Source organism: Vombatus ursinus, unplaced genomic scaffold (assembly GCF_900497805.2).
Source record: "Vombatus ursinus unplaced genomic scaffold, bare-nosed wombat genome assembly UNPS02014812.1, whole genome shotgun sequence".
Classification (NCBI taxonomy): Eukaryota; Metazoa; Chordata; class Mammalia; order Diprotodontia; family Vombatidae; genus Vombatus; species Vombatus ursinus.
In genome coordinates, this window is record NW_020954590.1 from 34,406,497 (window position 1) to 34,421,349 (window position 14,853).

At 33.6% G+C, this 14,853-nt stretch overlaps 1 protein-coding gene across 1 annotated transcript in view; it reads left to right on the forward strand.

Annotated features, from left to right (window-relative positions):
• LOC114053937 (leucine-rich repeat and coiled-coil domain-containing protein 1-like) overlaps positions 1 to 14,853 on the forward strand; it is a 55,425-nt gene that overhangs the window by 36,148 nt on the left and 4,424 nt on the right. The window contains 4 exon segments of the mRNA XM_027877081.1: positions 892 to 1,055; positions 11,630 to 11,838; positions 12,228 to 12,365; positions 12,505 to 12,640. Coding sequence (XP_027732882.1) covers positions 892 to 1,055; positions 11,630 to 11,838; positions 12,228 to 12,365; positions 12,505 to 12,640 — 647 coding nt within the window.

Sequence of the window (14,853 nt, forward strand, 5' to 3'; positions counted from 1 at the left end):
GTGATCTAGTCCAACACTCTCAATTTGCAGATGTGACCATCATTTTGGGAATAAGTGAACAATTATGCATATGACTGTAATGGCATACTTTGTGTCAAAGAAATAATAAAAGGGATCATTTGAGAGAACTTAAGATGCAGAATAAGTCATCTGTTTTTAGATGTGGCCAGTGTGGGAATTTTTTTGCTTAACTATGCATATATGTTACAGGGGCTTATTTTTGTTTTTCTTTTTTTTTAATGATGGGAAGGGGAAAGAAAATAAATACCTGTTCATTGAAAAATTAATATTTAAAGCCATTTAAAGACTACAGAAAGAAAATAAGCAAATTCCAGCTCAAATGCTACTTTCTACTTGAGAGCACTTCTGATTCCTGTAGTTGCTAGTATCCTCTCCTCAAATTTTTTTTATATTTACTTATATTTTCACTCAACAAAATATAAGCTCCTAAAGTCAGGAACTTTTTTATTTTTGTTATTGTATTCCCAGCACCTAGCACAATGCCTGACATTTAGTTGGTGCTTAATAAATGCTTCTTGATTGATTAATAACTGAAAGTATAGTACAATGCCGTTCAATTGTCAGTTGAATTTATTATGTAAATTTTAAAAGTCATATTGATTGTTTTGCATATTCCAGTCTAGCAGTTCCTAAATATCTGAAGTTTATCACACTATACATTCACTCAAATTTGGAGGTTTTAAAAACAGCACTGTAAGTAATTCAAGGAAAAACATTTTGGATTTTTTTTTGTTTTCACAATGAAAGTATAATAATTTTCTTAATTTGGAGCTATTTCTTTTTAAAAAATAATTTTCTACAATTTAAAAAAATTTGTTTGAAAAATATTGATGTGTTACATTTTAATAATGTTTACATTTTTTTATTTAGGAGCATCTCTAGCCCAAGATTATGGAAAATTGGAGGCAAAAATTGAAGTTTTAACTACAGAGAATGAATCTCTTCGGAAGCTAAGTGAACGTGACAGTGATTCATTAAAAATTAAGGTCAAAATTATAGAAGACCAAACTGAAACTATTAGAAAATTGAAAGAAGTGAGTTTGACATCATATTTGATATTAAGGACTTTTTTTTTTCTTAAGGAAGAGATTGAGATAGTAGATTTGGCAAATATTTTAATAGAGGCTGTGAGTTAGACACAGAATTTTAGTATCTAGAAGTAATTTTAGAATTTTGTTACATTTTTGTGACAGATTACATGTCAACATCACATTTTGTTTATTCTTTGTTTAGCTACCAATTCTATATTTTCTTATTTTTATCTTTCTAAAGTTAACTTTTCATGACCCACAGGAGAGCTAATCAGTTCTTTTTTCCTACCATTTGTGAAGTAGCCCTTTGTAAACAGTAAGCTCTTTTTCCTTTTTAAACAAACCATTTTTGATATGGCTTTTTTGTGTATCTTTTTGTAATTCAGTGTTCCAACTCCATCCCCTTGCCCTTGATTTTAAATATATAGAATTAATTTAAACAATATGTTGAAATTAATTCAGGTAAGATCTTCCTTATAGAAATTATTAGATACAGCTTTTCTAGGCCCTAACCCTCAAATATTCTCTTTCCTTCCATTTCTACCCCTCCCACTCATCTAATTAATTTTGATACTACTTTTTTTTCCAGAGTAAATAACAATTAGAATTTTTAAACCAACCTAACCATAAACTAGGTGCTGGGGTGGATTCATAATAAATTGTCTGCATTGTTTATCAATCCTTCTTGCCTCTTCTGATATGGACTCTTCCTCAGCGTGACCCCAGAGGCTTTAAAGTTCAATTGATCATTTTTTAAATATATTTTTATTTATTTCATTAAATGTTTCCCAATTAAATATAAAAAAAATTAATATTCATTTAAAAATTTTTTTGAGTTACAAATTCTCTATCTCTACCTGTCCTCCCCCACTCCTTGAGAAGGCAAGCAATATGATATAGATTATATATGTGAAGTTATGCAAAGCATTTCCATATTAGCCATGTTGCAGAACACACACACACACACACACACACACTCACACACACACGAAAAATAAAGTAGAAAAGGCTGCTTCACTCTGCACTCAAAGTTCATCAGTTCCTTCTCTGGAGGTAGATAGCAATTTTTCATCATGGATTTTTTGAAATCAACTTAGATAATGTATTGCTCAGAGTAGCTAAGTCTTTCACAGTTGATCATCATAAAAATATTACTGTTACTTTTACAATGATCTCCTGGTTCTGCTTACTTCACTTTACATCAGTTGATATAAGTCTTCCCAGGTTTTTCTGAAACCATTCTTCTCATCATTTCTTATAGCACAATAGTTTTCCATCACAATCATATAGCACGACTTGTTCACCCATTCCCCAATTGATGGGCATCCCCTCAGTTTCTAATTCTTTGCCACCACTGAAAGAAGTGCCGTAATTATTTTTGTACAAATACTGTAGGTCCTTTTCCCTTTTCTTTGATCTCTTGAGATACAGACCTAGAAATTGGGTCAAATGGCATGCACAATTTTATAGCCCTTTGGGCTTAGTTCCAAATTGTTCTCCACAATGATTGAACTGGTTCACATTTCCACCAGCAGTGCGTTAGTGTCCCAGTTTTTCCACATACTCTCTAGCATTTGTTATTTTCCTTTTCTATCATGTTAGCTCCAATCTGTCACTTTAGGTGTGAAGTGGTATCACAGAGTTGTTTTAATTTGCATTTCTCTAATCAATAGTGATTTTGAGCATGTTTTCATGTGTCTTTTGATAACCTTTATTTCTTCTTCTGAAAACTGCTTGTTCATATCCTTTGACCATTTATCAATTGGAGAATGGCTTGTATTATTTTATTAATTTGGCTGTGTTCTCCATATATTTGAGAAGTAAGGGCTTTATCAGAGAAACTTGCTGTAAATTTTTTCCCCAATTTCCTGTTTTCCTACTAATTTTAGCTACATTCGTTTTATTTGTGCAAAACCTTTTTAATTTCATATAATCAAAATTATCCATTTTACTTCCCATAATCTTCTCTATCTCTTGTTTGGTCATAAACTCTTCCCTTATCCATAAATCTGACAGGTACATTTTTCCAGGCACCCTCAATTTACTTATGATTTCACCCTTTATGTCTAAATCATTTATCCATTTTTACCTTATCTTGGCATATGGTATGAGATGTTGGTCTATGCCTAGTTTCTTTCAAATTGCTTTCAAGTTTTCCTAGCAGTTTTTGTCAATTGGTGAGTCCTTGCCCCTAAACCTTAGATTTTCGGGTTTATCAAACATTAGATTATTATGGTCATTTACTACTGTGTATTTCTATATTTAATCTATTCCACTTATCTACCACTCTATTTCTTAGCCAGTATCAGATTGTTTTCATGACTATTGCTTTGTAATATAGTTTGAAATCTGGTACTCCTATGCCACCTTGCTTCATTTTCATTGATTCCCTTGATGTTCTTGACCATTTGTTCTTCCAGATGAATTTTTTTTTCTAGCTCTATACATTAATGATTTGGTACTCTGATTGTGTGGCACTGAATAAGTAAATTGACTTAGGAAGAACTATAATTTTTATTATATTAGCTCGGCTTTCACTTGAGCAACTAATAGTTCTCCAACTGTTTAGATCCATCTTTATTTGTGTGAAAAATGTTTTGTAACTGTGTTCATATAGTCCCTGAGTTTGTCTTGATTAATAGATTCCCATGGATTTTATATTATCTACAGTTATTTTAAATGGAATTTCTCTATCTCTTCCTGTTGGTTTTTTTTTGGGTAGTATATAGAAATGCTGATAATTTATGTGGATTTATACCCTGCAACTTTGCTAAAATTGTTAATTGTTTCAACCAGTTTTTTCTTTTAGTTTCTTAGTTTTGTTTAGTTTGTTTTTTTTTTAGTTGAGTCTCTAGGGTTCTCATGTCATCTGCAAAGAGTGATAGTTTTGTTTCCTCATTGCCTGTTTTTATTTCTCCAATTTCTTTTATCTAGTCTTATTGCTATATCTAGCATTTCTTATACAATATTGAATGATAGTGGTGGTAGTGAAAATCCATGCTTCATCTCTGATCTCTATAATGGGGAAGGTGTCCCCATTATAGATGATGTTTGCTATTGGTTTTAGATAGATACTACTTATCATTTTGAGAAAGGCTTAATGGGCATTGTATTTTGTGAAAGACTTTTTCTGCATTTGTTGATATGATCATAAGATTTTTATTGTTTTTGTTATTGATATAGTCAGTTATGCTTTTAGTTTTCGTGATACTGAACCATCTATGTATTGCTAAAAATTCTATCTGGCTATTCTGCATGATCTTTGTGATATATTGTTTTAATCTCCTTGCTAGTATTATTTAATTTAAAATTTTTATATTGCTATTTATTAAGGAAATTGGTCTATAGTTTTCTTTCTCTGTTTTTGCTTTCCCTGGTTTAGGAATACAAACCATATTTGTGTCATAAAAGGAATTTCTTAGGATTCCTTTACCTGTTTTTTCAGATAGTTTATTGTAGTATGTAGATCAGTTGTTCCTTAAATGTTAGGTAGAATTCATTTGTAAATCCATCTGGTTCTGGTGATTTTTTTCTTAAGTTGTTCATTGATGGCTTGTTCAATTTGTTTTTCTAAAATGAGGTTATTCAGGTATTTAATTCTCTTCTGTTAATCTAGGTAGTTTATGTATTTGTAAATATTCATCCATTTCATTTAGATTATCACTTTTGCTGGCATGGTATTAGTCAAAATGACTCAATAATTGCTTTAAATTCATCATCATTGGTGGTACCTTCACCTTTTCCAGTTTTGATAATGTTAATTTGATTTCTTTTTTAAATCAAATTAACCAATAATTTGTCTGTTTTACCATTTTCCTTCTATAAAGCCAGCTTCTAGTTTTATTAGTTCAGTAGTTTTTTGTTTGTTTTTTACTTTCAATTTTATTAATCTCTCCTTTGATTTTCAGGATTTCCTTGTTAGGGTTTAATTGGGCATTTTTAGTTTGTTCTTTCTTTGGTGTTTTTAGTTGCACACCCAATTCATTGATCATTTTTTTCTTTTATTGATGTATATGTCTACAGATAAAAAATTTTCCCCATAAGTACTGGTTTGGCTGCATCCCACATATTTTCATACGTTTTCTCATTGTCATTCTCTTTAATGAAATTATTGTTTCTATGATTTGTTCTTTGGCTCACTCATTTTTTAGGGTTAGGTTATTTAGTTTTCAGTTAACTTTTAATCTATCTTTCCATAGCCTTTTATTGATAATGTAATTTTTTATTGCATTATGATCTGAAAAGGATGCATTTAATATTTCTGCTTTTCTGCGTTTGGTTGTGAGGTTTTTATGTCCTAAGATATGGTAAGTTTTTGTGTAGGTACCATGTACTGCTGAGAAAAAGGTATATTCCTTTCTGTTGTCTCCACATCTAACATTTCTAAAATTCTATTCACCTCCTTAACTTCATTTTGGTTATTTTTTGGTTATATTTATCTAGTTATGAGAGGAGAAAATTGAGGTCCCCCACTAGTATAGTTTTACTGTCTGTTTCTTTCTGTAATTCATTTAACTTCTTTAAAATTTTTGATACTATGTTATTTGGTGCATATATATTTAGTATTGATATTACTTTGGTGCCTTTTAGCAAGATGTAGTTTCCTTCCTCATCTATTTTAATTAGTTCTATTTTTGCTTTTGCTTTGTCGGAGATAATGATTCCTGTCCCCCTGCTTTTTTTTTTTTAACTTAATCTGAAACATAATAGATTCTACTCCAGCTCTTTACTTTACTCTGGCTGTCTCCTTCAAATGTGTTTCATGTAAACAACATATTGTAAGATTCTGGTTTCTACTGCACTCTGCTATCCATTCTGTTGTATGGGTGAGTTCGTCACATTCACATTCGCAGTTATGATTACTAAGGGTGTATTTACCTCCATCCTATTTTCCCTTGCTTATCCTTCTCTCTCTCTCTCTCTCTCTCTGTCTTTTTCCTTTCACCCTCTCTCTCTCTGTCTCTCTCCCTTCCTCCCTCTCTCTCCTCATAAGTGTTTTGCTTCTGACCACCGTCCCCCCAACCTGTCTTCTGTTCTATCAGTCTCTCTGCCCCTTCCTTTATCCTCCTTCCCTTCTGCTTATCTGTAGGGTAAGATAGATTTCTCTACCCAACTGAGCATGTATGTTTTTCCCTCTTGAGCCAATTCTGATGAGAGCAGAGTTCAAGCCTAGCCCACTACCCCCTGACCCCACCTCTTTCTCTCCACTGTGAGATGCTTTATTTCATTCTACCTCTCCCTTCCCTCTTCTAGTGCAGTCAGTTCTGTTTCTCACTATATAACTTTGATTACTTTGGGTATCATCCCATCATAGTCAATTTATACCCATGCCCTCTGTCTATATATACTTTCTAATTGCCCTAATAGTGATAAAGTTCTTAAGAGTTACAGGTATCATCTTCCCATGTAGAAAAGTAAACAGTTCAACCTTATTGAATCCCTTATTTTTCTTTTGCTTGTTTACCTTTTCATGCTTTTCTTGAGTTTTATATTTGAAAATCAGATCTTCTGTTCAGCTCTAGTCTTTTCATCAAGAATGCTTGAAAGTCTTATATTTCATTAAATATTCAATTCCCCCCGAAGGATTATATTTACCTTTGCAGGCTAGGTTATTCTTGGTGTTATTGTAATTCCTTGCCTTCTAGAATATCATATTCCTATGCCCTCCAGTTCTTTAATGTAGAAGCTGCTAAATACTGTGTAATCCTGATTGTGGCTCCATGATATTTGAATTGTTTCTTTCTGGCTGCTTGCAGTATTTTCTCCTTGACCTGGGAGTTCTGAAATTTGGCTATAATATTCCTATAAGTTTTCATTTTAGGATCCTTTTCAGGAGGTGGTCAGTGGATTTTTTCAATTTCTATTTTACCCTCTGATTCTAGGATATCAGGGCAATTTTCCTTGATAATTTCTTGAAATATGATGTCTAGGCTATTTTTTTTGATCATGACTTTCAAGTAGTCCAATAATTCTTTAAATGATCTCTCCTCAGTCTGTTTTCTACGTCAGTTCTTTTTCCAATGAGATAGTTCACAATTCTTTTTTTTCATCTTTTGATTTTTTTGATCGAGTTTTAATGTGTCATGGAGTCGTTAGCTTACACTTGTCCAATTCCAATTTTTAAAGGAATTATTTTCCTCAGTGATCTTTTGTAATTCCTTTCCCATTTGGTCAGTTCTACTTTTTAAGGAGTTGTATTCTTCAGTGAATTTTTGTACATTTTTTCCCATCTTTTTTGTGCTTTCTTTACCAAGCAATTGATTCTTTTTTCGTGATGTCTTGCATCACTTTCATTTCTTTTCCCAGTTTTTCTATTACCTTTTTTATTTTATTTTAAAAATCCTTTTTGAGCTCTTCCTAGAGTTCTTTGTGAACCTGAGACTAATTCATATTTTTCTTTCAGACCTTAGATGTAGGCATTTTGACATTGTTGTTCTGTTTTGATCTTCCCTGTCACCATAGTAACTCTCTATGGTCAAGTTCTTTTTTAAAATTTTTTTTTCTCATTTTTTCAACCTATTGTTTTTTTACTTTTAACTTTATGTTAAAGTTCGGCTCTGCTCCTGTGGTGCTGTCCAAGTTTCTTGTATGGACTGTGTTGTTGTTGGGCTGTGCCAGGGGCTATGGGCCCTTAGCACTTGGCTGCACCAGGGGCCACGGGCTTCAGGGCTTTGTTGCTAGCCTGTCCCAGGGCTTGGGGCCCAGCTGCTGACTTGCTGGGGCATGGCCTGCTGATGGCTTGCCCAGATGCTACATGTAGTGGACTACATTCTCCCTTTACTCCAGTGAGACAGACCTTTCCTGCTAACTTTCTGAGTTTTCTTGGGCTGGAAAATTGTTTCACCCTATTCTTTTGTTGGTTCTATAGCTTCAGAATTCATTTTGAGATGTTACAGCTTTTTGGAGGTCAATTTGGAAGAGTTCAGGCAAGTTCCTATCTTACTCTGCCATCTTGGCTCCACCCATTCCCCTGCTTATCTCTTTTAATTAAGTCTATTTTTGCTTTTGCCTGGTCTGAGATTGCTACCCTTGCTTTTTTTACTTCAGCTGAAGCATAGTAGATTGTGTGCCCCAGCCCCTTATTTTAACTCTGTATGTGTCTCTGTGTTTCAAGTGTGTTTCTTGTAAACAACATATTGCTCGATTCTGATTTCTAAGCCATTGCGCTGTCTGATTCCATTTAAGGGTGAGTTCATCCCACTCACCTCCACAGTTATGATTACTAGCTGTGCATTTCCCTCCATCCTATTTTCTTCTGTTTATTTTTCTCTATCTCTTTTCATCCTGTCTCTCCTCCAAAGTCAACTTTACTTCTGACCACTGCCTTCTTTTATCTTTCCTCCCTTTTATCACCCCCCCTCCTTTCCCTTATCTCCTTCCCCTCCTATTTCCTTGTTGGGTAAGATATATTTCTATACTCAATTGAGTATCTATCTATCTATCTATCTATCTATCTATCTATATATATATATGTATATATTTTCCATCTTTGAACCAATTTAGATGAAAGTAAGGTTTGGGCATTGCCCACCCTACAACATCCCCCTGCCCCCTCCACCATAAAATCTTTTCCTTGAATACCACTTTTATTGAGATAATTTTGCCCATCTTCTTCTCCTTTTGCCCTTCTCCCAGGGCATCCCTTTTATCCCCTATCTTTTTTTTATGTCATCCTAACATGAACAACTCACTCTTGCACCCTCTGTCTATGTAGACTTTTTGTAACTGCCCTAATAATGATAAAGTTCTTAGGAGTTATATGTATCATCTTCCCCATATAGAAATGTAAATAGTTTAATTTTATTGAATCCTTTATAATTTCTCTTTCATGTTTACCTTTTTGCGCTTCTCTTGAATCTTATATTTGAAAATCAGATTTTCTATTCAGCTCTGGTCTTTTCATCAGGGATACTTGAAAGTCTTCTATTTCGTTAAATATCCATTTTTTCCCTTGAAAGATTATACTCAGTTTTGCTGGGTAAGTTATTCCTGGTTGTAATCCTAGCTCTTTTACTTTCTGGAATATCATATTACAAGTTATCCACTCCTAAAATGGTATCTGCTAAATCTCGTGTGATCGCTGTTGTTCCATGATATTTGAATGGTTTCTTTCTGGCTGTCTGAAGTATTATCTCTTTTAACTTGGAGCTCTGGAATTTGGATATGATATTCCTAGAATTTCCATTTGGGGATTTCTTTCAGGTAGTTATTAGTGGTTTTTTTTTCAATTTCTGTTTACCCTTTTCTGTTTATCTTGGTTCCTAGCACACTGGTGCAATTTTGACTTATAATTTCCTTTAATATGATGTCTATGCTCTTTCTTTGGTCATAGTTTTCAGGTAGTCCAATGATTCTTTAAATGATCTCTCTTCTGTTTTTTTTTCATTCTTTTTACTTTGTTTTATCATTTTTTGATATCTCATTGAATCATTCCACTTGCCCAATTCTAATTTTTAAGGAATTATTTTCATCAATGAAGTTTTGTACCTCTTTTTCCTTTTGGCCTGTTCTGTTTTTTAAGGTGTTATTTTCTGAAGTATTTTTGGTACCTATTTTACCAAGTTGTCAATTGTCCTTTCATAATTTTCCTCCTTTGTTTTCATTTCTTTACCTAATTTTTCCTCTACCATTCTTATTTGATTTTGAAAATCATTTTTAGCTCTTCTAGGCATTTTTGATGAGCTGATGTCCAATTTATATTTTTCTTTGATTGTAGTTATTTTGACTTCATTGTCTTCTGAATTTGTCTTTTGATCTTCTTTGTCATTTCCTTCCTTCCATAGTAGTTTTTTATGGTGAGGATCTTTTTTTAGTTTGTTTTTTGCTCATTTTTTCACCCTGTTTCTTGGCTTTGAACGTTATGTTAAAGTTAGGCTCTATTCCTTGCATGGTGGGGTGGAATGGCACTGTCCCAAGCTTCAGGTTTTTTCACACTGCTATTTTCAGAACTAGTTGTTCTGGGGCTTTGAAAGTTTTTGGTGCTTCCAAAGTGGTGTCTTCTGGGGAGAGGTGGGATCACTGCTCTCTTGGTCTTCACTGTGGTCTTTACCCAAGAAGGACTCCTGATCACTTGGGATTGGAAATGATACTGCTCCTCAGGGACCTTGTTCCCTCTTGACCAAAAATGCTTCTCTCTACTCTTGAACTGTGATTCAGAAGTGAGTATAGGCAATGGAGCTGCCAAATACTGTCCATTACTACATCTGGCACAGGGCTCCCCTGTAATCTCTTTCTGACCAGTTCCTATGTATCCTTCTCATCTCTGACTTCTGAAACTGCTGCTTTCTTACCTAGTCCCACCACTGATTTTGCATTCACATAGTCTGTGGGCTAGCCTTCACCCCTATCACAGATCACTCCTTCCAACCTCCTAAGTTTCTAGGGTTGGAAAAATGTCTCTCCCTGATCTTTTGTTGGCTTTGCCACTCCAGAATTCTATTTGAGGCATTATTTCAAAGTTGTTTGGAGAGGAATGTTGGGAGAGCTTTGCAGAGTTCTTCCTCTACTCTGACATCTTAGCTCCACCTCTCAGTTGATGTTCTTAATGGATTTAGAAGATAATTACACTCAGTATTACAATGGAACTCATGTCTTAGCAAAAGATGATGGACCTCAATGCTCCATGGACACCAAAATTAACATTTTGACTATGCTTATATGTACTCATGGGGAGCTAAGGGGAAAGTTAGAAATAGAAAAGTAGTATCTAGTAGGATTTTGATAACAGTCTTTGCAGTTACTGTTTTCAGCACATCAGTTCTAGTGTTAGGTGAAGAAAAAGGTAGTAATTAGCAGACTCAAATGAAGTCCTTACCTGACCAGTAGGAACACATTTTTCTTGTGTTCACTTCAAATGGTGTACAATAGGATGCTGGCAGTAATTACAATTTTTTACTTTGTTCGATGATATGAGGTAGGGAGCATCAGTGTTCCCCATATATCTGTCAATTTGCCAGATTAACAAGTATCCAACATCTTGAACAGTGAAGCCCCCTCCTCCTTTTTATAAAGCAACTGTAACCACTACCACCTCCAAGCTTTTTTAACAGAGATTTACAACATATGAATTTAATTTTTATTTTTATTCACAGCTCACATGTATTCATAACCTTTTTTAGAATGAACCATCATGTATTTAGTTTTAATTTTTGTTTTAGTTTTTTATTCCACCTTCTAAAACTTCTAGTTACTTTTGCACGAGGTATACATTTTATTATTTTCATCATACTACACCATCAAAATTGGGATTCTAACAGGATCCTGGAGTTTATTTTTAAAAAAACAAGTGCATCTTGTTCATAATTTATCACTTAGTGAAATAATAATAAAAAATATAAAAGATAAAAATTCTTGATAATGCTTGTTCACATTTAATATAAACAACTATTGGTTATTTGCCTTTTTTACAAATTTCATAGTAAATGTTTTCTCAAATGTCTTACACAGTAAACTTCCAAATTATTTTCTTAACTTTTAAGATATCTTTTTCTCATATTATTACCTTGTAAAGTAGCAAAACAAAGACATTTCAGGGACAGTAAAAAATATGGTATTGTTTTTTTTTTTTTTTTGCAAAGAACTTACAGGAAAGAGATGAACATATTAGAAAGTTACAAGAGGAAATCATTGAAATGCAAAAAAATACTCGAGAACAGCTTAATGAAAAAGCCACACAACTAGAAGAGCTAATGGAGAAACTGGAGCGGCACTGTGAGAGAAAAGAGGACCTAAAACAGCAGTTGAAGGAAAAGGAAGCAGAACTTGAGGAAATTGGGAAAGCCTACAGGTATGAGACAATATCATCATCATCATCATCATCATTATCATAGCTAGCATTTATTACGCACCTACTTTGTAACAGGCATTGTGCTAATAAGCACTTTACAAATATTAGCTCATTTAATTCTCACAGTAATCCCGGGAAGTAGGTGTTATTGTTATTATTCCCATTTTACAGATGAAAAAAGTAGGGCAAAAGAGGCTAAATGACTTTAGCCTAAGGTCACACAGCTAGTACGTAGCTGTGGCTGGATTTGGACTCAGGCTTTCCTGACACCAAGATCAGAACTCTATCCACTACACTGCCTTGCTGCCTTCTGAATGAATGAAAAGCTATTATGGTATATTAAATTGACATGAACATTTCTTTCTAAACTCTTTTAACTTTCATTTCAGTGCAATTAATAAAAAGTGGCAAGATAAAGGAGAACTACTAAGTGGTCTTGAGGCACAAGTTAAACAAATGAAAGAAAAATTTGAAACCAAGGAAAAGAAACTCATTGAAGAAAGAGACAAAAGTCTTCAAAATCAAAAGTAAAATTTAGTTTTAAATAACCCTTGGAATTTCTTGTGTTTAGAAGCAGGCATTTATGTTTGTAGGAAAATATCCTTTTAGAAAATAATTAAGTAAAACTACCAAAGAAAAAGACTAATTTGTACATGCTTCCTATAGGGCTACAATGGAAAAGCTTCATTCTATAGATGATAGTTTTAGAAAACAACTTGAATCAATGGTTGCAGCCCATCACGCAGAACTCCTACAGCTGACAACTGAAAAACAAAATCAGATTGATGCTGCAAATGAAAAGGTAATGTTCATAAAGATATCTTTTAACATCCAGTGTAACATTTTAAAGTTAAATGGAGTGAGTCATACAATTGTGGTAGAGAAGAAAAAAGGGTAGATTTGAAGACTGTGCATGTAAAGAATGATGTCTACAAGTAGCTGATGCCAAACCAAGATGCTGGTAACACTTAGCTCAGTGAGAGTTGCTGCTCAGGAGACCATCTACTAAATTTTGAACTCCATATGGACCCACTAGTGTAAGACAGCTTCACATACAGCCTAAATTGAGTAAGATAGGTGGTGTAATTTACTGTTATTTTACTTCAGAATGTGGGTCTTCAATTCAGCAAATATTTATTGAATATATATTATATGCTTAACACTCCCGATGGGTTGGGGAATTAGGGACGTGACAGGGAGAGAATTCAGAATTAAAAATAAAATAAAATTGAATTTTTTTTAAAGTTTTTTTAAAAGTTTTTTGAAGTTTAAAGTTCTACAGATGTAGAAATGGAGCTTAATGAAAATAAGGACCAGAACGACAGCCTTAGTAGTCATCCACATAGAAGTCATTGTTTCAGCTATTAGAGTAGAATAGCCTTCTGAGAAAGAGAGATTAGAGAAAAGAGCAGGAGTCTAGCTGTTTCAGAGGAATAACAACAATCAAGGAGCTGGGCAAGAAGACAGTAAAAGAAAGACATTTATTGGGCCATGAAGTAAGAAGAAAACGAGGGATATTAATCAAAGAAATTAAGAAATGATTTTCACAAGAAGATAATTAGCATTGTTAGATGTTTAAAAAATCTACCAAAGAATGAAAATGGGGGGAAGAGCCATTGTGTTTTGTAAAGAAACTGATCCTCAATCAAACATTTTCATTATAATTTGAATTTTTTTCATTGACCAGTGATCTTTATTTTTTCTCCTCTTTTTTAATATTATTTTATTTTTTCCCCAGTTACATGTCAAGAAAATTTTTAGTATTCATTTTTATAAGATTTTGAGTTCCAAATTTTTCTTCCTTTGTCTCTCCCTCCCCCTTCTTCTTTTGAAAATGGTAGGCAGTTTGATATATAGTCTATACATGTACTATCATACAAAAACATTTCCATATTAGTCATATTTGTGAAAGAAGAAATAGATAAAAAGAAAAAAAAACATGAGAGGGAATAAAGTGAAAAAAATATACTTCAATCTGCACTCAGAGTCCATCAGTTTTTTATCTGGACATGGATAGCATTTTCCTTCATGAGTCCTTTGTACTTGTCTTGGATCATTATGTTGCTGAGCTGAGTCATTCATAGTTGATCATCACACAGTGTTGCTGATACTCTGTACAATGTTTTCCTGGTTCTGCTCATTTCACTTTGCATCAGTTCATACAAGTCTTTCCAGGTCTTTTTGAAATCTGCTTATTCATCATTTCTTACTGGACAGTAGTTTTCCATCACATTCATGTATCACAGCTTGTTCAGCCATTCCCCAATTGATGGGCAAGCCCTCAGTTTCCAATATTTTGCCACCATGAATAGGGCTGCTATAAATATTTTTGCACATGTAGGTCCTTTTCCCTTTTTTATAATCTCTTTGGGATATGGACCTTTGGTTTTGCTGGATCAAAGGGTATGAACAGTTTGGTTACTCTTTGGGCATAGTTCCATATTGCTCTCCAGAATGGTTGGATCAGTTCACAACTACACCAACAGTGCATTATTGTCCCAATTTTCCCACTTATCATTTTCTTTTTCTGTCATATTAGCCAATCTAATAGGTATGAGGTGGTACCTCAAAGTTGTTTTAATTTGCATTTCTCTAATCAAAAGTGATTTAGAGCACTTCTTCATATGCTTATGGATAGCTTTTTTTTTCTTCCTCTGAAAACTGTCTGTTCATATCCTTTGATCCTTTATCAATTGGGGAATGGTTTGTATTCTTGCAAATTTGACTCAGTATTCTATGTGTTTGAGAAATGAGGCCTTTATCAGAGACACTTGCTGTAAAGATTGTTTCCCATCTTTCTGCTTTTTTCTAACCTTGGTTGCATTGGTTTTGTTTGTACAAAGGCTTTTTAATTTAATATGATCAAAATTATCTTTTAAATTTTGTAATGCTATCTCTTATTTGCTCATGAATTCTTCCCCTTCCCACAGATCTGACAGGTAGACTATTCCTTGCTCTTCTGCTTTGTTTATGGTGTCACCTTTTATGTCTAAATCATGCCAAAGGTCTGTCATA